Genomic DNA, 25,837 nt, shown 5'->3' on the forward strand with positions numbered 1-25,837 from the left:
AAAGGACGGGCCGACCAATCCAAAGAAGAGGGGCAGTGGAGAAAGTTCTAGCATGAGGGAGGTCGAATTGTTTTGCGATGTGTGGTTGGCCACTAGAATTGATGTGATACATAGCAGGGAGCTAAAGGGTGCAACATTTCAGGCTAACATCCATACTTGGTTCCATGAGCACAAGAACTTTGACCTCTACCTCAACAAACTCATCCGCAATTGTGGGATCAAGTCGCTCAACCATCGATGGTGCATCATCCACGAAGCCGTGAGCAAGTATTGTGGCCATTTGAAACAACTCATCGGTCGGTGGCCAAGTGTGCACTAATCATCAAAGAAATAAGTTACTCTATATATTCTACATTTGGTCGTCCATGCTCTATGTCTTTTGTCCGGCTATGGTCGATGCACAATGTTGAGAATTTATTTTTGTGTAGCCATCCGTCTGTGTAATTTATTCTTGAAGATTGATAAGAGGAACTTTGTCCTCATGCATGGTTGGTTAAAGTTGGATGGGCAACCCAATTGTCAAAATGGAATCACCAATTCCATGAAGACTGCCAGCATCGACAATGAGGAAGACGCAGGTGATAAAATTGCCCAACAAAAAGGCCGCTCAAGAAGGTTAGAAGGGGGTTCCCGAAAAGAAATGGGACGAGAAGAAGGAGAAGCGAGAAAGGGTGGCGGCCAAGATAACGGAGAGGTTCGAGGGCATCTTGGCGAAGGAGGAGGCATGTGTCAAATGTTCCAAAAATGAAGAAGAAAAGGACAGAGAGGTTTAACATCTTGATAGCGGCAGCCGATAATATGGCCAAGCTTGAAGAGAGGAGAGTTGAGCTCGCGGCCGCTTTGGGGGAGACACAAATGTTGACCAGACTAGTTGGATCCCGAAGCGACGATGATCATGATCACACCCATGTCAAGACATTGAAGTGCTTGATGGCCAAGATGGAGGAGGCCGAGATAGCGGCGGCTGGTGAGGAGGAGCCAGGGGCAGAGTGAGGGAGGAGGTATGGGTAGCCGGTCTGGGAGGGCAAAAATATTGTTTTTTTGCATGGATTGCCGGACTGGATTTTTTGTGATCGGGCACATGAGAGAACTATGAACATCCGTCTATTTTGGTTGTGATTGGATGCTATGAACACCACATTTTAATTTAATACATATTGATATACATTCAAAATGAAAATTGATGCCAGAATTTACCAGGTGTTTAGGCTTTTGGATGGCTGGCTCCCGTATCAGTGTTTGCAGACTTGTCCGGATCCGTCTATGAACAAATAGTGTGTCCGTTTTAGGGATCTGAAGATACCCTTATTAGTTAGTCTTAAAATATGCATATGTCTAAATTCGACTGTTCAAATAGGGAATACCACAGGCTATTGGAGTCGTTCGGCTGGTCGCCTTCCTGACTGGTGTCCTCACATCAGTGACCTTTGTTGTGCTCATCAAGGTATGTTGCATACTGAATGTTTACTCAAAATTAATTATTCTCGATATGTATATCCAACGACTTAACTTTTCCCTATTTCAGTTCTTGGCCAAGTCAAAATATGGATTCAATGATCTTCAGTTCCGCGGTTCATTGGATGATCAACCACGGTAATGCTACCTCTTGAGCACTGCGATGGATTTCCCCGAAGAGGAAGGGATGATGCAGCAAAGTAGCGTAAGTATTTCCCTTAGTTTTTGAGAACCAAGGTATCAATCCAGTAGGAGGCTACGCTCGAGTCCCTCATACCTACACAAAAACAATAGCTCAACGCAACCAACGCGCTTAGGGGTTGTCAATCCCTTCACGATCACTTACGAAAGTGAGATCTGATAGAGATGATAAATAATATTTTTGGTATAAAGATGCAAAGTAGATAAAGTAAAAAGCAAAGTAAAAGCAAAGCAATAATAAAGTGATGGAGATTGATATGATGAGAAAGAGACCCGGGGGCCATAGGTTTCACTAGTGGCTTCTCTCAAGGGCATAAGTATTCTATGGTGGGTGAACAAATTACTGTTGAGCAATTGACAGAATTGAGCATAGTTATGAGAATATCTAGGTATGATCATGTATATAGGCATCACGTCCGAGACAAGTAGACCGAAACGATTCTACATCTACTACTATTACTCCACTCATCGACCGCTATCCAGCATGCATCTAGAGTATTCTGTTAAAAACAGAGTAACGCCTTAAGCAAGATGACATGATGTAGAGTGATAATTTCATGCAATATGATAAGAACCCCATCTTGTTATCCTCGATGGCAACAATACAATACATGCCTTGCTGCCCCTTCTGTCACTGGGAAAGGACACCGCAAGATTGAACCCAAATCTAAGCACTTCTCCCATGGCAAGAACAACCAATCTAGTAGGCCAAACCAAACTGATAATTCGAAGAGACTTGCAAAGATAACCAATCATAAATAAAAGAATTCAGAGAAGATTCAAATATTATTCATAGATAGACTTGATCATAAACCCACAATTCATCGGTCTCAACAAACACACTGCAAAAGAAGATTACATCGAATAGATCTCCACAAGAGAGGGGGAGAACATTGTATTGAGATCCAAAAAGAGAGAAGAAGCCATCTAGCTACTAGCTATGGACCCGTAGGTTTGAAGTAAACTACTCACACTTCATCGGAGGGGCTTGGATGATGATGTAGAAGCCCTCCGTGATCGATGCCCCCTCCGGTGGAGCTTTGAACAGGCCCCAAGATGGGATCTCGTGGATACAGAAAGTTGCGGCGGTGGAATTAGGTTTTTGGCTCCGTCCCCGATCGTTTGGGGGTACGTAGATATATATAGGAGGATGAAGTACATCGGTGGAGCTTCGAGGGGCCTGAGGGGGTCCTGGATTAGGGGGTCTCCGGACAGCCGGACTATATCCTTTGGCCGGACTGTTGGACTATGAAGATACAAGATTGAAGACTTCGTCCCGTGTCCGGATAGGACTCTACTTGGCGTGGAAGGCAAGCTAGGCAGTACGGATATGGATATCTCCTCCTTTGTAACCGACCTTGTGTAACCCTAGCCCCCTCCGGTGTCTATATAAACCGGAGGGTTTTAGTCCGTAGAAAAACATACAATCATACCATAGGTTAGCTTCTAGGGTTTAGCCTCTCCGATCTCGTCGTAGATCAACTCTTGTAATACTCATATCATCAAGAATAAATCAAGCAAGACATAGGGTTTTACCTCCATAAAGAGGGCCCGAACCTGGGTAAAACATCGTGTCCCCTGCCTCCTATTACCATCCGCCTTAGACGCACATTTCGAGACCCCCTACCCGAGATCCGCCGGTTTTGACACCGACATTGGTGCTTTCACTGAGAGCTCCTCTGTGCCGTCGCCGTTAGGCTTGATGGCTCCTACGATCATCGATAGCGATGCAGTCCAGGGGGAGACTTTTCTCACCGGACAGATCTTTGTGTTCGGCGGCTTCGCACTGCGGTCCAACTCGCTTGGCCATCTGGAGCAGATCAAAAGTTACGCCCCTGGCCACCAGGTTAGGTTTGGAAGCTTAAACTACACGGCCGATATCCGCGGAGACTTGATCTTTGACGGATTCGAGCCCCTGCCTTGTGCACCACGCGGTCACGATGAGTACGATTTAGCTCTACCATCGGACAGTGTTCAAGAAATCGCACCGGCAGCCGCTCCGACCCTCAATTCGGAGCCAGTTGCGCCATCCATGGACGGGTGGATAGACCCCGCCACGGAGGTTGTATCCTCTGCGGCGATCGAGCCAAATATCAACCTTACCCTTCACGAGAGCCGTGTTGCCAAACTGCCAGTTCCTTCTCCGGCCATGGACTCCAAACCGCCTGCGCCCGTTCCTGTCGAATCCGATTGGGTGCCGACCATGGAGTTTACCTCCGCAGATATTTTTCAGCACTCGCCCTTTGGCGACATACTAAACTCATTAAGGTCTCTCTCCTTGTCAGGAGAGTCCTGGCCGAACTACGCCCGACAGGATTGGGATGTGGATTACGAAGAAATTCGCCGCCCACCCACCACCCACTTAGTATCCACTATTGATGACTTAACCGACATGCTCGACTTCGACTCCGAAGACATCGACGGTATGGACGATGATGCGGAAGGCAAAGAGGAACCACTACACACAGGGCACTGGACAGCCACCTCATCATATGACGTATACATGGTGGACACACCCAACGAAAACAACGACGAGGAACGGAAGGACGCATCCAAGGGTTGTTCCCTCGAGAAGCAGTCAAAGCGGTGACGTAAACGCCGCTCCAAATCCCGCCTCGGCAGAAATAACGATCATATAGACCCAGCGATAGAGCAGGGTGAACCATCGCCCGACCAGGGCAACACGGGGAATCAAACCGAACAACCCGACTCCGTCGAAGATAACAGTCCGGACGACACCACACCAGACAGGCGCCTGGAGCAACATAATTCCCACCAAAGGCTTGTTGCCATGACGAGGATTCTGAAAAAACAGAAGCAAAGGCTCAAGGCTGCACAAGACACACTCAAAATCAAATGGAGTGAAGTGCTCAACACTGCAGTGAAGTACGGAAGTAATCGCCACACCAAGAGCTATCCGAAGCGAAAGTTGCTACCTGAATTTGATGAGGAGGCCTTAGATCCTCCACAATTAAAAAATAAAACGGCCATCCGGTCGGATAGACGACCTCATAGCCAACATAAAGCGGCAAACGACGCCGCACATAAAGCAGTATGCGATCCGCGTAAGGGCTCGCATCAAAAGGACAACGCAACCAGATCCATCTATGGACCACGCAAGCGCGCTCCAACACACAATGCAACACAACAAACATCTGAACACCACGGTACACCCAAATACAAGGGTGTCGCACACCCCCTATGTTTCACCGACGAGGAGCTGGACCATGAATTTCTAGAGGAATTCAAACCCGTAAGCATAGATGCATACGACGGAACAACAGACCTGGGGTCTGGATTGAGGACTACATCCTCCATATCCATATGGCTCGAGGAGATGATCTCCACGCCATCAAGTACTTACCCCTCAAGCTCAAAGGGCCAGCTCGGCATTGGCTTAAAAGCCTCCCCAAAAACTCCATCGGAAGCTGGGAAGAGCTCGAAGACGCCTTTCAGGCAAATTTCCAAGGGACATACATCCGACCACCGGATGCAGACGATTTAAGTCATATAACTCAACAACCCGGAGAGTCCGCCCGAAAACTTTGGAACAGGTTCCTCACTAAAAAGAACCAAATAGTCGACTGTCCGGATGCCTAAGCCTTAGCAGCTTTCAAGCATAGCGTTCGAGACAAATGGCTTGCCAGACACCTCGGTTAAGAAAAGCCGAGAACAATGGCAGCATTAACAAGCCTCATGACCCGTTTTTGCGTGGGCAAGGACAGCTGGTTAGCCCGATGAAGCACTAGCGACCCAAGTACATCTGAAGTCAGGGATGGAAACGGGAAATCACGACGCAACAAGAATAAGCGCCGGAATAAAGAAGACAGCCCGAAGAGCACGGCGGTAAACGTCGGATTTAGAAGCTCTCAGCCAGGTTAGCAAAAGCCGCCCTCCAAAGGCAGCAGAGACGAATTGTCCAGCCTAAACAAAATTCTGGACCAAATATGTCAAATCCATAGCACCCCTGATAAACCTGCAAATCATACCCACAGAGAATGTTGGGTCTTCAAATAGTCCGACAAGCTCAACACCGAACACAAGGGGCAGGATACACCAAGTGAAGACGAGGACGCGCCTCACAAGCAAAGCACAGGGGAACAGAAGAAATTCCCACCAGAAGTCAAAACAGTCAACGTATTACACGTAATAAAAGGGAGAAACAAAGCGGCACCTTTAGAGAAACATGCCCCAGGGCCTATCACCGCGGAGCTCCGCCACTGGTCGTCCCAACCGATCACCTTCGACCATCGGGATTACTCGGCAAGTATCTGGCGTGCAGGATGGGCTGCCTTGGTTTTAGATCCAATAATTGACGGATACCACTTCACACGAGTCCTGATGGACGGCGGCAACAGTTTAAATCTGATATATCAGGACATAGTCCATAAAATGGGGATAGACCCAACAAAATTTTTTCCGCAGCAATGCCACCTTTAAAGGAATAATGCCAGGCCCGGAGGCTCATTGCAGGGGCTCCCTGGTACTAGAGGTTATATTCGGCTTCCCCGATAACTTCCGCAGCGAAAATTTAACTTTCCACGTCGCTCCATTCCAAAGTGGCTATCAAGCACTACTCAAACATGAAGCTTTCGATCGCTTTAACGCAATACCCCATTACGATTCCCTCAAGCCTAAGATGCCCGGTCCATGTGGCATCATTATAGTAAATGGAAATATTGAGCGCTCCTTGCGCGCCGAAGACGGTGCGGCCGCCTTGGCTGCCGCACACTAAACGGCCTCACCAACTCAAGCATTTGACAGGTCGTTAAGACCACAGACGCGGTTAGATGAGTCCGGCGCAGCTATACGTAATTAATACAGGTTTGATGGCTATACCCCTATTACAATACAAGGGGCTCAACGCGTGCGCAAAAGTGGCAATAAGGCTCATCTTTACTCATTTTAAACTATATATTGTTTATTTAGTACACTTAACCTTTGCACGGCAACTTTTCAATTAAGTTCCTCTCTTTTTCAGATGACCATCGTGCTACACCCGTCCAGGATACGGCACAACGGAGACACAGACACAGACGTGCAGCAGGGACCCGTTCAAGGATTCTTTGTAGATTAAGACCCTGCGTAAACCTTTTTTACTGTCTCTTGTTGATTTACATCCCTCGGATTCTCAGTATAATCGAGAAGGATGCTAACGTCTTGGCATGTGGCCACGCCAGAATAATGCACGTACCTGGACACCAGGGGCATCTTACAAAGGGTACTGTTTAGACCCGGTTTACACCATAAAGACCGAATACCTTAGGGAGTATTCGGCGTCGCGAGTTTGGCCTTATATGTCAGCTCCGAATCATGTCTTTGGTCAAATGCTGGGTTTGCCCGGCTCTTGTGTTTTGCTGCCTTACGTTCCGCTCTATCGGCTAAGGCGGCACCAGGAGAACTACTGCGATTGTGCCCTGGTTCATCCGGACGAGCACCTCAGTAGAGAAAGCCGAAAACTGACTGTCATGATATAGAGTGAGACTGGTCAACCACTCGATGTCCTATTGGAATCTTCAGGATTCCTCCACATTAACGAAGGGCCGTTTCCCGGCCAGGCATGAACGCACCCCGAATCCGGATGAGTGCGGAGCCACCAGGGGCTATGTAGTAGCCCCACTGTCAAACTCCTCTGGCTAAGTGAAAGTGCTAAAGCATTATAGTCCGGTTGCCTAGTTCACTGCGCTATCACCTCCTTAATAGGACCAGGACGTTGGATTAAGTGTGAATACGCGTCTTCTGCGGACACCCCCCGCATTATATGCGTGGGGGCTGAAACCGACGACTGCAATCTTTCAGGTTATATACATGTATACATAAACGGCCGCACAGGAGGCAACACAATACTTTCGGGCAAAAGTATAAATACAGCCTTGATAAATTCAATAAAACGTTGTTTTTACAATGGGAATACATGTCACTCAAACATAACATTCTTCGAGCACTGGGCCTCTATCGAACGAGCGCCCTCAAGAACTTCTTCAAAATAGTGCTCGGCAGCCACTCGGCCTATGGCCGAACCCTGCGCCGCGACAGTGGTGGCATCCATCTCCGCCCAGTATGTTTTGACACGGGCAAGGGCCATCCGCGAGCCTTCTATGCACGCCGACCACTTCATCGCATTAATGTGTGGCACTGCACCAAGGAACTGCTGCACCAAGCTAAAATAGATGTTCGACTTTGGCCTTTCCGACCACAGATGATCCACGACAGACCTCATGGCGAGTCCGGACAATCTATTGAGTTCGGCCCATTCGGCAAGCTGATCCATCAATGGAAGCGAACGCTTTGTAACATTAAATTGCGACCAGAACAGCTTGTCCACTTCATGATCTGTTTGATCTCGGAAGTATTCGGCCGCATCGACAGCGCTCGCCGCTAAGTCCAGATATGCGTCGGCCGAACTCCACAGCCGATCCAGAGGGGCATACCAGCCACAATGTCCCCGGCTTCACGTAGTTCCTCCTTCTTCGCTCTCATTGCAGAGCGGGTGTCTTTGGTCGCCATTGTGGCCTTTTCGAGGTCCGTAGCCTTCGCTCGGTTTTCTTCTTCAAGAAACTGGCAGCGGTCGGCAGTGTCTTTTAACTTCACAGCCATTTTGGCCATTTTCTCTTTGCTCTCGCTATGCACGGCCTTCTCGGCTCTCAACTCTTCGGCCGCCTTCAAAGCGGCCGCATTACTACTCCTTGCTTGCTCCTTGGCTCGGGCAAGCTCCGCCCGCAGGGCCTCCACGGTGGCAGCTCCATCTGTAGTCACAATATATTAAAGATACTGGCATCACGCTCCTCTTACTATGTGACATTCATTATAAACATCACCTACCCTGTGCCTCGTCAAGCCGCTTGTTAACAAGCTCGATGTCGGCATCCGCCGCATCCAATCGCCGCTTCAGTTCGGCAACCCCATCAGTCCGGCTAGCCACCGGAGCTTCGGACACCTGCACATAAAGGCGGTCTGGTTATTACCGGGGACTATGATCCTCTGTTCGCCGCCGTTCTCGATGACAACCAGAGTCTTAGGGGCTACTATCTACACAGGGCACATCTAAAAATGTGCGGTACCATCACAAATGTATATCATTTCACGTACCTCAAAGCCCGTCAGTAGACTCCTAAAGGCTTCATGCAACCCGTTTTTGGCGGACGAAATCCTGTCAATCACCGTACACATTAATGTACGGTGCTCTTCTGAGATAGTCGCTCGCTCTAACATATCCTTCAGTACGTCCGACCGCATAACAGATGGCGCCAGACTCTTTTGATTGCTCTCTTCAAGAGCCGGATACTGAGGGCTTCGGGTGACTATGGGATTACCTTCTGGCCTTGCCGGATCCGGAGAAACTCTCCGTGATGACACTTCAAGGTCGCCCGCTTCTTGAGCTGGGGAGTCCGGGGGAGGCGTTTCACTCTCCATCATCTCCGGAAGAAGATCCCCCGATGACGAGCTCTGCTGAGAAGGGCTCAGATCCGAACTGCAAGATAAAATGCTTCGGTTATCTCCCTCAGAAGTAAGGTAGTATATCTTCGCTATTAAGTACTTTTTGATTACTTACAGCTCGTTAGAGGGCTGATCCCCGCACGGACTTTGTGCGGCAGGAGCACCCTCCGAGGCAGGACCCTCTGGTGGAGTTTTCTTCTCCCATTTGGAAACCTTGGTTTCCGGATCATCAGAGGTAGTCCTCTTCCTCCCTTGGTTATCCTCCCTCACGGAGGCGCTCGTTCCCTCGGATGGAATAGGTAGTGGTGGAGGCCCGCTTTCGGCCTCTTTGTTCCCCCCTTCATCTTCCTTTGAGGGCACCGGGCAAGGTGCTGGCTCGAGCATCTTTTCCACCACCGGATTGTCCAAGCCTTCGGGAAGGGGGGCCGAACACCAGATCATCTTCGCCTTTGTTATCCAGTCCTGGTCAAAGAGCGATTCTTCAGAATGATGTCGTGATAAATGAAAGACTGTGTGTTCGACTAGAGGATTACTTACTTGGGCCGCGGTGCGGTTGCTGCTCAGGCCCACATCCTCAGAGGTGTCCGGACACTCTATTTGGGGTCCGAAAAACGACTTGTACATCTCCTCGTGCGTCAGGCCGAGGAAATTCTGAATAGCACGCGGTCCTTCTGGGTTGAATTCCCACAAGCAGAGGGGCCGGCGTTTGCAAGGCTGGACTTGACGAACCAGCATGACTTGCACTACCATAACCAAACTAAAATCTCCCTCGAAGAGATCTTAGATGCGGCTCTGCAGTATGGGCACATCATTGGCTGGACCCCAGCTCAGCCCCCTGCTGATCTATGACATCAGTTCTGGTGGAGGGCCCGAGCGAAAGGCGGGGGAAGCTACCCACTTGGAACTTCTAGGAGCAGTGATGTAGAACCACTCCCGTTGCCATAATCCGGAAACCTCTGGAAAGGAACCCTTTGACCATAGAGCTCCAGCAATCTTGCTTATTAATGCACCTCCGCACGCTGCATACTGCCCCTCGACCGTCTTCGGCTTCACGTCAAAGGTCTTGAGCCACAGGCCAAAGTGAGGGGTAATGCGGTGGAAGGCCTCACATACGACAATAAATGCCGAGATGTGGAGAAAGGAATCCGGGGCTAGATCGTGGAAATCAAGCCCGTAATAGAACATCAAACCCCTAACGAAGGGATCCAGAGTGAGGCCTAGTCCTCGGAGGAAGTGGGAGATGAACACGACGTCTTCATTGGGTTCAAGAGAAGGGACGACCTACCCTCGGGTAGGCAGCAGATGCGAAACTTCGGCGGTCAGGTATCTTGCCTCCCTCAACTTCTTGATATCCTCTTTCGTGACGGAGGATAGCATCTACCGGCCCTGGAGGCTGGATCCGGACATGATTGAAGATCCGAAGCACCTGACCTGGGCTTTGGGTGTTAGAACTCGAGGCGGGGGAAGGATTCGATTAAGCACGGGAGGAAAAAAGTAAAAGCCTTGTCCCTTTATTAAGAGGGTGAATATCAAGCGTCCTCCTCGTGGCCGTTTGGGACTTGCCTAAAATCTAGGAGTCCTAGGCGCGGTTGGGTTACCCACGACCGTATTAATGAGAATCCTGTAATAAGGGGGACACGATCTCTGCTTTGACATGACGTGTCAAGAAACTGCCTTGCGTTATGTGCGGGGCTAGTTAAAGAAAAACGGTTCGAATAATCACCAAGCCATGGCATGATGTCATGTTGTCGAAACGTGTCAGCGGATTAGATTTGTGGAAATATTATTCTCTCTATGGTGGTATGTGGAACGTATTTTGCAGGGTCGAACACTATACTTTTATTCAAACTCTTCTGTGGTGTATCCGGAGGAGGAACCCGCCTTGCAATGCCGAAGACAACACTGCGCGCCGGACTCATCGTCATTGAAGCCTGGTTCAGGGGCTACTGAGGGAGTCCTGGATTAGGGGGTCTTCGGATAGCCGGACTATATCCTTTGGCCGGACTGTTGGACTATGAAGATACAAGATTGAAGACTTCGTCCCGTGTCCGGATAGGATTCTACTTGGCGTTGAAGGCAAGCTAAGCAGTACGGATATGGATATCTCCTCCTTTGTAACTGACCTTGTGTAACCCTAGCCCCCTCCGGTGTCTATATAAACCGGAGGGTTTTAGTCCGTAGAAAAACATACAATCATACCATAGGTTAGCTTCTAGGGTTTAGCCTCTCCGATCTCGTGGTAGATCAACTCTTGTAATACTCATATCATCAAGAATAAATCAAGCAGGACGTAGGGTTTTACCTCCATCAAGAGGGCCCGAACCTGGGTAAAACATCGTGTCCCCTGCCTCCTGTTACCATCCGCCTTAGACGCACAGTTCGGGACCCCCTACCCGAGATCCGCCGGTTTGGACACCGACAAGGCCCACGAGGCAGGGGGCGCGCCCTAGGCGGGGGGCGCCCCCTACCCTCATGACCACCTTGTGTCTTTCTTGACGGAGGGTCCAAGTCTCCTGGATCTTATCTGATGAGAAAATCATTTTTCCAAAGGTTTCATTCCGTTTGGACTCCGTTTGATATTCCTTTTCTTCGAAACCCTAAAATAGGCAAAAAAACAACAATTCTGGGCTGGGCCTCTGGTTAATAGGTTAGTCCCAAAAATAATATAAAAGTGGAAAATAAAGCCCAATAATGTCTAAAACAGTAGATAATATTAGCATGGAGCAATCAAAAATTATAGATACGTTGGAGATGTATCAAGCATCCCCAAGCTTAATTCCTGCTCGTCCTCGAGTAGGTAAATGATAAAAACATAATTTTTGATGCGGATTGCTACTTGGCATAATTTTAATGTAATTCTTCTTAATTGTGGTATGAATATTCAGATCTGAAAGATTCAAGACAAAAGTTCATATTGACATAAAAATGATAATACTTCAAGCATACTAACTAAGCAATTATGTCTTCTCAAAATAACATGGCCAAAGAAAGTTCATCCCTACAAAATCATATAGTTTAGTCATGTTTCATTTTCGTCACACAAGAATGCTATCATCATGCACAACCCCGATGACAAGCCAAGCAATTGTTTCATACTTTAGTAATCTCAAACCTATAAACTTTCATGCAATATATGAGTGCGAGCCATGGACATAGCACTATGGGTGGAATAGAATATAATTAGGGGGGTTATGTGGAGAAGACAAAAAAGGAGAAAGTCTCACATCAACGAGGCTAATCAATGGGCTATGGAGATTCCCACCGATTGATGTTAATGCAAGGAGTAGGGATTGCCATGCAACAGATGCACTAGAGCTATATATAAATGTATGAAAGCTCAACAAAAGAAACTAGTGGGTGTGCATCCAACTTGCTTGCTCACGAAGACCTAGGACACTTGAGGAGGCCCATTGTTGGAATATACAAGCCAAGTTCTATAATGAAAAATTCCCACTAGTATATGAAAGTGATAACATGAGAGACTCTCTACTATGAAGATCATGGTGCTACTTTGAAGCACAAGTGTGGTAAAAGGATAGTAACATTGTCCCTTCTCTCTTTTTCTCTCATTTTTTGGGCCTTTTCTTTTTTATGGCCTTTCCCTTTTTTGGGCCTTCTCTTTTTTATGGCCTTTTTTTATTTATTCCTCACTTGGGACAATGCTCTAATAATGATGATCATCACACTTATATTTATTTACAACTCAATGATTACAACTCGATACTAGAACAAAGATGACTCTATATGAATGCCTCCGACGGTGTACCGGGATATGCAATGAACCAAGAGTGACATGTATAGAAGAATTATGAATGGTGGCTTTGCCACAAATACTATGTCAACTACATGATCATGCTAAGCAATATGACAATGATGAATGTGTCATGATGAACGGAATGATGGAAAGTTGCATGGCAATATATCTCGGAATGGCTATGGAAATGCCATAGTAGGTAGGTATGGTGGCTGTTTTGAGGAAGATATAAGGAGGTTTATGTGTGAAAGAGCGTATCATATCACGGGGTTTGGATGCACCGGCGAAGTTTGCGCCAACTCTCAATGTGAGAAAGGGCAATGCATGGTACCGAAGAGGCTAGCAAGGATGGAAGGGTGAGAGTGCGTATAATCCATGGACTCAACATTAGTCATAAAGAACTCACATACTTATTGCAAAAATCTACAAGTCATCAAAAACCTCGGCACTACGCGCATGCTCCTAGGGGGATAGATTGGTAGGAAAAGACCATCGCTCGTCCCCGAACGCCACTCATAAGGAAGACAATCAAATAACACCTCATGTTTCAAATTTGTTGCATAACGTTTACCATACGTGCATGCTACGGAACTTGCAAACCTCAACACAAGTATTTCTCAATTTCACAACTACTCAACTAGCATGACTTTGATATTATTACCTCCATATCTCAAAACAATCATCAAGCATCAAACTTTTCTTAGTATTCAACACACTCATACGAAAGTTTTATTATTAATCTTGCATACCAAGCATATTAGGATTTTAAGCAAATTACCATGCTATTAATACTCTCAAAATAATCTAAGTGAAGCATGAGAGATCAATAGTTTCTGTAAAACAAATCCACCACCGTGCTCTAAAAGATATAAGTGAAGCACTAGAGCAAAATTATAAAGCTAAAAAGATATAAGTGAAGCACATCGAGTATTCTATCAAATTCCAAATCATGTATGGCTCTCTCAAAAGGTGTGTACAGAAAGGATGCTTGTGGTAAACTAATAAGCAAAGACTCAAATCATAAAAGACACTCCAAGCAAAACACATATCATGTGGTGAATAAAAATATAGCTCCATGTAAAGTTACCGATAGAAGTAGACGAAAAAAGGGATGCCTTCCGGGGCATCCCCAAGCTTTGGCTTTTAGGTGTCCTTAGATTATCTTAGGGGTGCCATGGGCATCCCCAAGCTTAGGTTCTTTCCACTTCTTGTTCCATAATCCATCAAATCTTTACCCAAAATTTGAAAACTTCACAACACAAAACTTAAAGTAGAAAATCTCGTGAGCTCCGTTAGCGAAAGAAAACAAAAGACCACTTCAAGGTACTGTAATGAACTCATTATTTATTTATATTGGTGTTATACCTACTGTATTCCAACTTCTCTATGATTTATAAACTATTTTACTAGCCATAGATTCATCAAAATAAGCAAACAACACACGAAAAACAGAATCTGTCAAAAACAGAACAGTCTGTAGTAATCTGTAGCTAGAGCAAGATATGGAACCCAAAAAATTCTAAAATAAATTGCTGGACGTGAGAAATTTATCTATTAATCATCTACAAAAATAATTAACTAAATATCACTTTCCAAATAAAAATGAAAGCAGTTCTCGTGAGCGCTAAAGTTTCTGTTTTTACAGCAAGTTCAACAAGACTTTCCCCAAGTCTTCCCAACGGTTCTACTTGGCACAAACACTAATTAAACACAAAAAACACAACCAAAACAGAGGCTAAATAGTTTATTTATTGAATAACAGCAAGGATAAATATTGGGTTGTCTCCCAACAAGCACTTTTCTTTAAAGCCTTATAGCTAGGCATACTATTTCAATGATGCTCACATGAAAGGCAAGAATTGAAGCACAAAGAGAGCATCATAAAACACGTGACAAAAACATCTAAGTCTAACATAATTCCTATGCATAGGAATCTTATAGGCAAACAAATTATCAAGGCAAGCAAGAACTAGCATATGCAAGGAAGCGGAAAGAAACAATAGCAATTTCAACATAACGAGAGGTAATTTAGTAACATGAAATTTCTACCACCATATTTTCCTCTCTCATAATAATTACATGTAGGATCATAATCAAATTCAACGATATAGCTATCACATAAAATATTTTCAACATGATCCACATGCATGCAAAGTTGACACTCTTCCAAAATAGTGGGATTGACATTAACTAAAGTCATGACCTTTCCAAACCCACTTTTATCAAAAACTTCATAAGATTGAACATTCTCCAAATATGTGGGATCTAAAGTTGACATTCTTCCAAACCCACTTTCAAAATTATTGCAAACATTATAATCAATCTCATATTCATCATGGGGTTTAAATAAATTTTCAAGATCAAAAGAAGAATCACCACGATCATGATCGTTGCAACAAGTAGAGGACATAGCAAAATTAGCATCCCCAAGCTTAGGGTTTTGCATATTATTAGCACAATTTACATTAATAGAATTTATAATAACATCATTGCAATCATGCTTTTTATTCAAATTTCTACCGTGAATCACTTCATAAAATACTTCATCGCAATTTTCTGATTCACGAATTTCAAGCGAAACTTCATAAAGATAATCTAGTGCACAAAACTCACTAGCAATTGGTTCAACATAACTGGATCTCTTAAAAAGATTAGCAAGAGGATGAGGATCCATAAATCTTAGGTTCTCTATTTAGTAATAAATAAACAACTATTCTAACCATACGAGCAAACAAGAAGCTAGCGGGCAAAAAGAGGCAAACGGAGAAAGAGAGGGAGGATAGAGAGAGAGAAGGCGAATAAAACGGCAAGGGTGAATTGGGAGGAGAGGAAAATGAGAGGCAAATGGCAAATAATGTAATGCGGGAGATAGGGATTGTGATGGGTACTTGGTATGTTGACTTTTGCGCAGACTCCCTGGCAACGGCGCCATAAATTCTTCTTGCTACCTCTTGAGCACTGCGATGGATTTCCCCGAAGAGGAAGGGATGATGCAGCAAAGTAGCGTAAGTATTTCCCTCAGTTTTTGAGAACCAAGGTATCAATCCAGTAGGAGGCTACGCTCGAGTCCCTCGTACCTACACAAAACCAATAGCTCAACGCAACCAACGTGCTTAGGGGTTGTCAATCCCTTCACGGTCACTTACGAAAGTGAGATCTGATAGAGATGATAAATAATATTTTTGGTATTTTTGGTATAAAGATGCAAAGTAGATAAAGTAAAAGCAAAGTAAAAGCAAAGCAATAATAAAGTGATGGAGATCAATATGATGAGAAAGAGACCCGGGGGCCATAGGTTTCACTAGTGGCTTCTCTCAAGAGCATAAGTATTCTACGGTGGGTGAACAAATTACTGTTGAGCAATTGACAGAATTGAGCATAGTTATGAGAATATCTAGGTATGATCATGTATATAGGCATCACGTCCGAGACAAGTATACCGAAACGATTCTGCATCTACTACTATTACTCCACTCATCGACCGCTATCCAACATGCATCTAGAGTATTAAGTTAAAAACAGAGTAACGCCTTAAGCAAGATGACATGATGTAGAGGGATAATTTCATGCAATATGATAAGAACTCCATCTTGTTATCCTCGATGGCAACAATACAATACGTGCCTTGCTGCCCCTTCTGTCACTGGGAAAGGACACCGCAAGATTGAACCCAAAGCTAAGCACTTCTCCCATGGCAAGAACAACCAATCTAGTAGGCCAAACCAAACTGATAATTCGAAGAGACTTGCAAAAATAACCAATCATACATAAAAGAATTCAGAGAAGATTCAAATATTATTCATAGATAGACTTGATCATAAACCCACAATTCATCGATCTCAACAAACACACCGCAAAAAGAAGATTACATCGAATAGATCTCCACAAGAGAGGGGGAGAACATTGTATTGAGATCCAAAAAGAGAGAAGAAGCCATCTAGCTACTAGCTATGGACCCGTAGGTTTGAAGTAAACTACTCACACTTCATCGGAAGGGCTTGGATGATGATGTAGAAGCCCTCCGTGATCGATTCCCCCTCCGGCGGAGCTCCGGAATAGGCCCAAGATGGGATCTCGTGGATACAGAAAGTTGCGGCGGTGGAATTAGGTTTTTGGCTCCGTCCCCGATCATTTGGGGCTACGTGGATATATACAGGAGGAAGAAGTATGTCGGTGGAGCTTCGAGGGGCCCACGAGGCAGGGGGCGCGCCCTAGGGGGGCACCCCCTACCCTCGTGACCTCCTTGTGGCTTTCTTGACGGAGGGTCCAAGTCTCTTGGATCTTATCTGATGAGAAAATCACGTTTCCGAAGGTTTCATTCCGTTTGGACTCCGTTTGATATTCCTTTTCTTCAAAACCCTAAAACAGGCAAAAAAACAACAATTCTGGGCTGGGCCTCCGGTTAATAGGTTAGTCCCAAAAATAGTATAAGAGTGAAAAATAAAGCCCAATAATGTCTAAAACAATAGATAATATAGCATGGAGCAATCAAAAATTATAGATACATTGGAGACGTATCAGGTAACTGGTGTTTTAAGAACACCTTTAGTGCTAGCATTAACCTTGTTTGATATACATAATAAGAGTAGTTTATTTGTCTGTGTGTTTATTGTAATTTCATTGTTGCAGGTTGGTACACTCTCTAACCATTACGATGTCGTTTGTAAAGATCGCCAGATCCATTGGCATCTTGCCATACAACACCGGGTGCCTCAAAGTGTTACTCCTCTTCATACTTGCACCAACTACGGCGTCTTCCACCGGCTGCCCCTCCCCAACCTTCAGTAATTTTGTCTCTTTCTCTTTTATACAAAATCGTTATTACTTCCTCCGATCTAAATTAATTGACGCAACTTTACTATAACTTTATTGTAAGGTAACGGGCACGAATTTACTACCCTCTAATCAACTAGCTTTATTCCTGGATCTACAGACTCTGGTCCATCTCACCATATGATATTTCTTTTCTTCCATAAAAATGTTGTCCTATGTGTGTACCATTTTTCAATTCGAGTTTTATTCATAGGGAACATGGACATATGATAAGAGGGGGTATTGGGCAACACAGAATTCAATAGGATATTTGTATACCCCCACACCCCACCCCACCCCATTGACATATCATTACCCTTGTAGTCATCACCATTTTTTATGAATTTTGTTTCCACAATCCCAATCCACCATTTTTAAACTAGTGTAGCTAATAGGCACCCCAAGTACTCCCTCCATCTCAAAATGTATGACACTATGATAGTTCGGCCAACCTAACAACTGAACATTTCAGCATATGTGTTTGACTGATGGAATCATCTCCACCAATACAAAGGACCTCACTTTTCATGTAATTTACTTTAGCCGCAAACGTGATCTCAAACAAATATAACTGTAATTCAAGTTAATGGACTTCTCTATATCATGTGAAATGCAAATAATAGTGTCGTCAGCATATTGTAAAAATAGCAACCCTACTAGAGATCAAATCAGCAGCTAGACCAGTTAGGGGACCATTTTCTTGAGCTTTCATTACCATGCAATTCGCAACAATGTTAAAGAGGAAACGGGTTAGGGGGGTGTCCTTGTCTGACCCAGGGGAGACTAGTATAAGATCTAGCCTTAGGTGAGATCAATATATCATTTTTTGAAAATACAAACACATATTAAAAATTTCGGAAAATATTTGCAGGCACACATCCATGTATAATGTACAACCTCCAAAAGTTTCAGTTCCTAATTCAACCTACACATGTGATAGTGCCAAATACTATTCACCCAAAGTTGACATTATTCACAGTTGAATTTGTCTTTTTTTTTATCTCACGGTAAATTGGGTTTTGAGCTGACTTTTTTTTGAAGTTGTAGGCATACACCATAGGTATGTTGTCAAATAATTTTAGTTTTTTTGAATTGTCTAAATATTATGTTTGGTTGATCCTACGATCTCACATAAAGGCTAAGATTCTATTTTAGCCCCCCTCCCCCCCCGTGTGACCCCCTTTGCACTTTGAAATTAAGTTTCACTTTTGGTCTCGTTATTAAGCTTAGTCACATTAAATACTTTAACCATTTTTCATCAAACCCCCTCAAAGTATCACATTCAAGTAGGAAATCTCAGTCCACTTTATAATACGCCTTCTCAAAATTAAGTTTGGGTGTACAATTCCAACTTGTTTCTTTACATGATTGTGATGTAACATTTCATGCAAGACCATCACCCCATCCATGTTTGAGACGCGATTTTCAGCACCCAGGTGCCCCTACACCCTCTACAAACAGTAAATTCAAACCAAATTCAAAAAAATAAAAAAAACTCTGAAACTTTGGGACATCAAACATGATCAAACTTTTGATGGTCTCGCAAAGTTTTAGCTAAAAATAACATTCGAGAAGCCCTCACCTAAAAAAACTAAAATCATTATTCAAAGATTATGTACATTTTTAGCAGTGATTTTTTGTGAGGGCTCCATGAATGTTATTTGCTGCTGAAACTTTGCAAGAATATCAGATGTTTGATCATATTTGATCCCTGAAAGTTTCAGATTTGTTTGAATCTTTTTCCATTTTTTATGAATTTACTGTTCATCAAGGTGTAGGGGCACCCGGTAGCTGTTACACCTTTATCATCCATGTTTTTCTTCTTTACAAAAGCATTTCGATTAATGCTAATAAGTTTGTCCACAAAAGGTTCAAGCCTAAGGTCATCACCTTAGTGATAAGTTTATAAAGCACCTAAGAAGGTAGATAGCTCTGAATTGCTGAATCTGGTTAGCAAAAAATCTTAGGTAATAGTGTGATGACCCCATAGTATAAACACTACACATCTAAAGTGCCAGCATATGTGTTTGCTTGATATATACATCATTTTGTCTTCTGGTTATATGTGTTGTTCAAGATAGGTTCTCATCGCGCTTATGTTTTTTGCACAATACACATATGCAGTAATTTTGCACACAAGTACATAAGCTATAGAACATACTGTAAATCCAAAAGGCTAGTTCCAGATTGCACAAAACACACAGACTATGCAGTAATTTTGCACACAAGAGCATGTTTTCAAAACCTGAAAACCAGTTGAGTGACCGACTAGTCACACAAAATCTAGACTCAACAAATAGCAAGTTGTTCAATTGTTTCTGAAAATATTTTTCTTATTGTATTTGCATTTAACTATGAGTCTCTTACGATTATGTGGCGGGCCTGTTTTAACAGATCATGTTGTCAACTCAGACGGAGCACTTGAGTTCTCATTGTTTCACAGGGACCATCCATGCGTCCAGCAACACCTCGGCAATACGAGGTCATCTGCAAACATCGTTGAGATGGACCTGCCGCTGCCGATTGACTTGATACAGAATGACGATATAAACAACTTCCTCTTTCTGATGCCCATCAAGCTGGGCACACCACCGGTCTGGAATCTCGTGGCAGTTGATACTGGAGCCTCACTTTCTTTTGTTCAGTGCGAACCATGCACTCTCCGGTGCCATGACCAATCCAATGCCGGTGAAATATTCGACCCCAGCAAGTCATCGAGTTTGACGCGTGCTAGGTGCTCGGAAGAATTCTGCAACCTGATCCACCGGGCGCTACGTCTTCAAACCAAAGCATGCTTGGAGGAAGAGAATACTTGCCTTTACACCATGACGTTTGGAGCATCATCTACATATTCCACGGGCAAGGTGGTGTGGGACAGGCTCGCAATCGGCCAGTATGCCAAGGGATACAACTTCCGTAGTTTCATCTTCGGCTGCAGCTTGGACACAGAGTACCACCAGTATGAAGCTGGCATACTGGGATTTGCTGATGAGGCATTCTCCTTCTTTGAACAAGTAGCACCACTGGTCGGCGGCTACAAGGCCTTCAGCTACTGCTTTGCAAGTGACAAAAGGAAGACATGCTACTTGTCCATGGGGAATTACAGTCGTGTCAGCTCCACTTCCTACACTCCCTTGTCCCGGGCTTTTCAACGATCAACGTATGCATTGAAGCTGGATGAGGTGCTTGTCAATGGGGTCGCGTTGGACACAACCCCCGCAGAAATGATTGTAGACACTGGGGCTAAATGGACAATACTGTTGTCGGATACCTTCACCCAACTTGATGCAGCAATCACCAAGGCTATGCGACCTCTAGGATATAATCGCAGCTATTATAGGGGATCAGATTATATCTGCTTCGAGGATGCCCACTTTCAACAGTTCAGCAATTGGGCCGCTTTACCAGCAGTGGAGCTGAAGTTCTACATGGGTGTTACACTGACTCTACAACCCCAGAGCTCATTCCACTTTCCATCGCGGCGGGGAGGTGATGGTGTCCTGGCTAGGAGTTCTCTCACCACGTCGTATCCCAGCCTGGTGGGCCAGGCCGAGGACTCCATGTCGGTTAACGAATGGGCTATGTTGGACTGCCCATGCTAAATAGAAGGGAAGGCTCATGAAGTCTTGTCGTGTACTCCTAGGTATCGAGATCGTTGGTCTTGTAGCACGTAGCCGACTATGATGTTATAATCCTAGACCCTCGGTATCTATATAAACCGAGGGGTAGGGCTCGTAGAAATACAACAACAATCTCAGGTTAGATCATCTATACTTTGTTCTCCATTCAAAGCAATTAACACAAGCAAGATGTACGGTTTTATCTCCTTGGAGAGTCTGAATCTGGGTAAAATCTCGTGTCTTTGTATTGTCATATCTAGATGTTTAGTTCGGGACGCCCTACCTGAGACCTGCCGGATTTAGCTCCATCAGAAGGTCATGCTCATAGGCGGCGCAGTAGTCGGCAGGGAGCAGGCCATGAGCCTGCGCCACGCTAGCGTGCCCGCTCGTCGACGCCGTCGCTGCCCATCTCCTCAGCGTCGCACACGTCCTCGACCTCGAAATCGACAGCAACGCGTTGCCGTGATGGGTGGTTGAGCTCGTGGGTGGGGAAAATGAGGATAGTGATGGACAGAGAGAGTGGAAGGGGCAGCAATGCTACATCGACGGAGATCTACAGGATTTTACAGGGTGTGTTTCAGCTGTCAAATTGCGATTAGATTAAAGGGAGATTGAGCCCCACCCACCTGAAAATCAAAGAGGTCATGTTTAGTTGGTTAGGAAAGAGCCTGTAGAAGTTTGTAGGGCTATGTGCGTCTAGCATTTTTGGTGGAAGGGGATGTATGGTGGGGCCGTGGCTTCGTTCGCACATATGCCAATCCCAGCGAACGTTTTTGGAAAACGTTATTTCTAAACCGACGTGGCAACAAACCCCCGCTTAAGATTCGTACTTGCACCCAATGGTGGCCGGCTAGTTCGCTGGGCTCAAATAGCATTTCATTTCAGTAAGGAAATTGGAGTAGTTCAGTTTGTGCAAAAGTCAAATCAATTTCCCCTCCACCTCCACGGTCCACTTCACTCCACACAGCCTCCCGAACCCTAGCCTCGCCGCTGGAATGAGCCGGCTCTCGCCGGCGCCCGCGCTGGACGGTGGCGTCGTCCTCGAAGAGATCCTCCTCTGCCTCCCTCCGAAGCCCTCCTCCCTCCCGCGCGCATCCCTCATGTGCACGCGCTGGCGCCGCACCCTCGTCGACCCCGGTTTCCACCGCCGCTTCCGCGAGCACCACAGCCGGAATAAGCCACCGCCGCTGCTCGGCTTCTTCGACAAGGAATACCGCGCACACGAGCCGCCTATCTTCAACCCCACGACTCAAGATGGCAATGGGGCCACGAAACCCGCGTCCCCGTGGGTTTTTACCCTATTAGGAGACGGGGATGGGCGACTTTCTATCCCCGCGGGGCTACTTGTGGGTACATTATAAAACCCGACATGTTTCGCGGGTTTAAACCCGTCGAAATACGTTTTTTTAGCCGAACCCGAAACCCAACAAAACCCGTCAAAATACGTTTTTTTAGTATGCACCGATCCATCTTGACTCAAGTGGCCCAAAGCCACAGCGCCCGAGCAGCCAAGCCCCACAGCATCGTGGCCCTGGAGTACAAACCAACCCCTCGCTCAGTCGCTGCAGTGTCGCTCGATCTTCAGGCCTCTCTCCCGCATAACACAACACCTAAACCTAAACCTAGGTTCCCCAGTTGTCGCATGCTGCTGTAATATGCTCCTATTTTTCTTTCAAGTATTGTTGTTTTCATTAATTGCTCGTGGGAACGGATTTCCTGTGGGTTTAGAAAACCCGACGGGTTTAGGGGACGGGCAAAAATTTAACCCGGCGCACGTCGGTGGGGACAGGAACGGGTTTACGATTTTTCGTGAGGATGGGTTTGGGCAAGCAAAATCCGGTGGGTTTCGGACCCGTTGCCATCTTGACCCACAACTGCGGGCCGGCGGGACTGCATCCCACCCGCGCGCTTCTCCGCGCCATGGAGCCTGGGCGAGAGCTGGGAGTTTCTCGGCGGCCGCCACGGCCTCATCCTCCTCATCTGCCAGGCGCGCCGCGATGCCGTCGTGTGGGATCCCCTCACCGGACACCAGCGCCGCGTTGGGTTTCCACCGGGGTGGAAGTCCGTCCAGAACGCTGCGGTGATGTGCGTCGCCGCCGGCCAAGATGGGCATGTGCATGGTGACTGCCGGTTCACCCCATTTAGATAGGCCTTGGTGCGCAGTGATTCTACCGGCACACGCCATTTTGCATGCCTCTACGAGTCAGAGTCTGGTGTGTGGGGGGATATTGTTTCAGTAATCAGTAGAGACTGCACATTCGACTTCGACTTGCATTGCGAACCCCAACATCCTGGTTAGGACTGGACGTCCGAGCGAGCTTTTCGGCTCGGCCCGAATCTCGCTCCAGCTCGGCCCATTACAGCTCGGCCCGTTACAATAAACGAGCGAGCCCAGTTGCGAAAAGAGGCCCGATTCCCGACCGAGCCGAGCCGAGTTTCGCCCGGTCCAACTCGGTGACTCGCTCGAGGCCCAGCCCAATTCGTCCAGCTCCATCGCACGCAACACATTAGGGCACGGGAGACGCAGAGAGAGCGCCGCCTCCCCCTTTCTCTGCTCCGTGCTGCCTCGCGCCCTCGCCCCTTTCTCTGCTCTGCGCCGCCAAGCTGGATCGACAGCGACGGGCGACACCGCGCTTCCTAACCGCACCGACAGCAACGGGCTCGACGGCGACAGGCGACGCCACCTTTCCTCACCACACCGGACGCAGACGGATGCGCCTCCCTGGTTTCTCGCCGAATGTGACGAGCAGGAGCAGGTACCTCCTTCCTTTCCAATCCCTAGCCGCAACTCTCTGAACCAGTACGCATGTGATGGATCAATGGATGGATGGATCGATGGATGTACTCATGTAGTTCTTCCTTCCCAATCCCTAGCCGTAGGTGTCTAAACTAGCATGCATCTCATGGATGGATGGATGGATCGATGGATGTAGTCATGTAGATGTAGGGCTAGATGGATGGATCATGGATGGATGTATTGTAGCCTGTAGGGTTAGATCTAGAAGAGCCAGTCGGATGGATGGAGTTATAGGGCAGAATGGATTGGTTGATCGAAATTTTCATTGATTCCATGTGTAATTAGTTTTCTGATGTTGATGATCTACTTGCGGTAGCATAGCAGCTTGAAAAAAACTACTTGCTGGGAAATTACATTGATTCCATGTGTAATTAGTTTACTTTTGTTGATGATTGACCGTTTGTTGTTTGCTGATGTGTGCAGAGGCCTATCATCGCAAAAATAGACAAGGAAAAGGGGAAGCCGAATGGGAAGGAGAAGGAGAAAGAGAGGACCTTGGACTCCATTATGAAGAGTAAGTTGCCGGTCTCGGGGACCTCCGCCTCGACGTCCCCCTGACCCCACCGGCGGTGGCGTGCGTGCCGGAATCGCCGCTGCCTCCGGCTCCGCAAACGACTACGAGAGGGAGGCTACATCTTCCCAGGTATGTGCGTGCAAAATACTTCCTCCGTTCCAAAATAGATGACCTAATTTTGTATTAAAATTAGTATAAAGTTGAGTCATCTGTGCAAGCTCATGTATGTGCTGTTTTTGCTTTTTGGAAGTCAAACTTATGTGTGCCCAAGCTCATATGTGCTGTTTTTGGTATCCAAATGTCAAATATATGTTTGTGCAAGCTCATGTGTGTGCTTTTTTTTGGTGTCCAAATCTCAAATATATGTTTGTGCAAGCTCATGTGTGTGCTGTCTTTGCTATCCAAAAGTCAAATATATGTGTGTCCAAGCTCATGTGTGTTTTGTTTTTGTGTGCTAGGCAATGGGGCATGTAGCAAGTGGAGGAGGATCATGAAGAGGTGAAAGAGGATGAGGAGGAGGACGAGGAAGAGCAAGATACTTTGTTTGAGGTGCCGTCTAGGGTTGGTGACAAATCAGATTTAGATGAATTTGCGGATAGTGAAAATTTCTTTGTTTCGCTGTCAATATTTGATGTTTTTGCTGTGTAAAGTTCAAAGGATGTGCTGTCCAAAATTCAATAGAAATGCTGCCCAATTCTTTCTCTCATATCTGTTCCATTGTTACAATTTTTGTAGAAGAATTCATAGAAGAAAGCTAGTTTCTCATTACTATGACCATTTTTTAAAATAATATACTGCTGGATGTTTCATTTTAAGCAGTATAAACTATTTTTCTTTTAAAATATGGGTTTAATTGCTGCAAAACAATCAAGATTGTGGACTATATACAGAGGTTCTGTCTTCTGTAAGTAAAAATGAAGACTGGCAGCAGCTGGCTTTTGAGTCGGCTCGGTCTGAGCCGAGCCATACCCAAAACGAGCCGAGCCGCTTGAAGTAGGCTCGTTGGCTGACCGAGCCGAGCCGAGCCGAGCCGCTCCAGAGCGAGCCAAAGCCAGGCTCGGATCAAGCTCGGCTCAGCTCCGCCTGTGTCCAGCCCTAATAACGACTATGGACTATGCACGTACTTCAATTCGGATGACAATCTGGGAAGCGGTGTGCAACTACTAGGAAACACGATGACACGGTCTGTTGGCATCACATTTGATATCCAAGGGGGTCAATTTGCGTTCCGCAAGGAAGACTGCTGA

General features: G+C 45.9%; 1 protein-coding gene across 1 annotated transcript; it reads left to right on the plus strand.

Moving 5' to 3' along the window:
- Window positions 1–563: 563 nt before the first annotated feature.
- LOC123101786 (aspartyl protease family protein At5g10770-like) lies at window positions 564–25,837 on the plus strand. The gene is made up of 7 exons (XM_044523079.1): window positions 564–578; window positions 639–767; window positions 1,358–1,444; window positions 1,526–1,593; window positions 17,477–17,631; window positions 20,072–21,133; window positions 25,689–25,837. Exons 1-7 carry the CDS (start codon window positions 564–566, stop codon window positions 25,835–25,837), a joined length of 1,665 nt encoding a protein of 554 aa, XP_044379014.1.

The sequence above is a fragment of the Triticum aestivum genome, chromosome 5A (genome assembly GCF_018294505.1).
Source record: "Triticum aestivum cultivar Chinese Spring chromosome 5A, IWGSC CS RefSeq v2.1, whole genome shotgun sequence".
Taxonomy (NCBI): domain Eukaryota; kingdom Viridiplantae; phylum Streptophyta; class Magnoliopsida; order Poales; family Poaceae; genus Triticum; species Triticum aestivum.

Coding starts and splice junctions, on each gene's coding strand:
- LOC123101786 (XM_044523079.1), top strand. Junction 768..1,357: donor AAGAAGAAAAGGACAGAGAG/GTTTAACATCTT, acceptor CTGTTCAAATAG/GGAATACCACAGGCTATTGG. Junction 1,594..17,476: donor TCATTGGATGATCAACCACG/GTAATGCTACCT, acceptor TCATTGTTGCAG/GTTGGTACACTCTCTAACCA.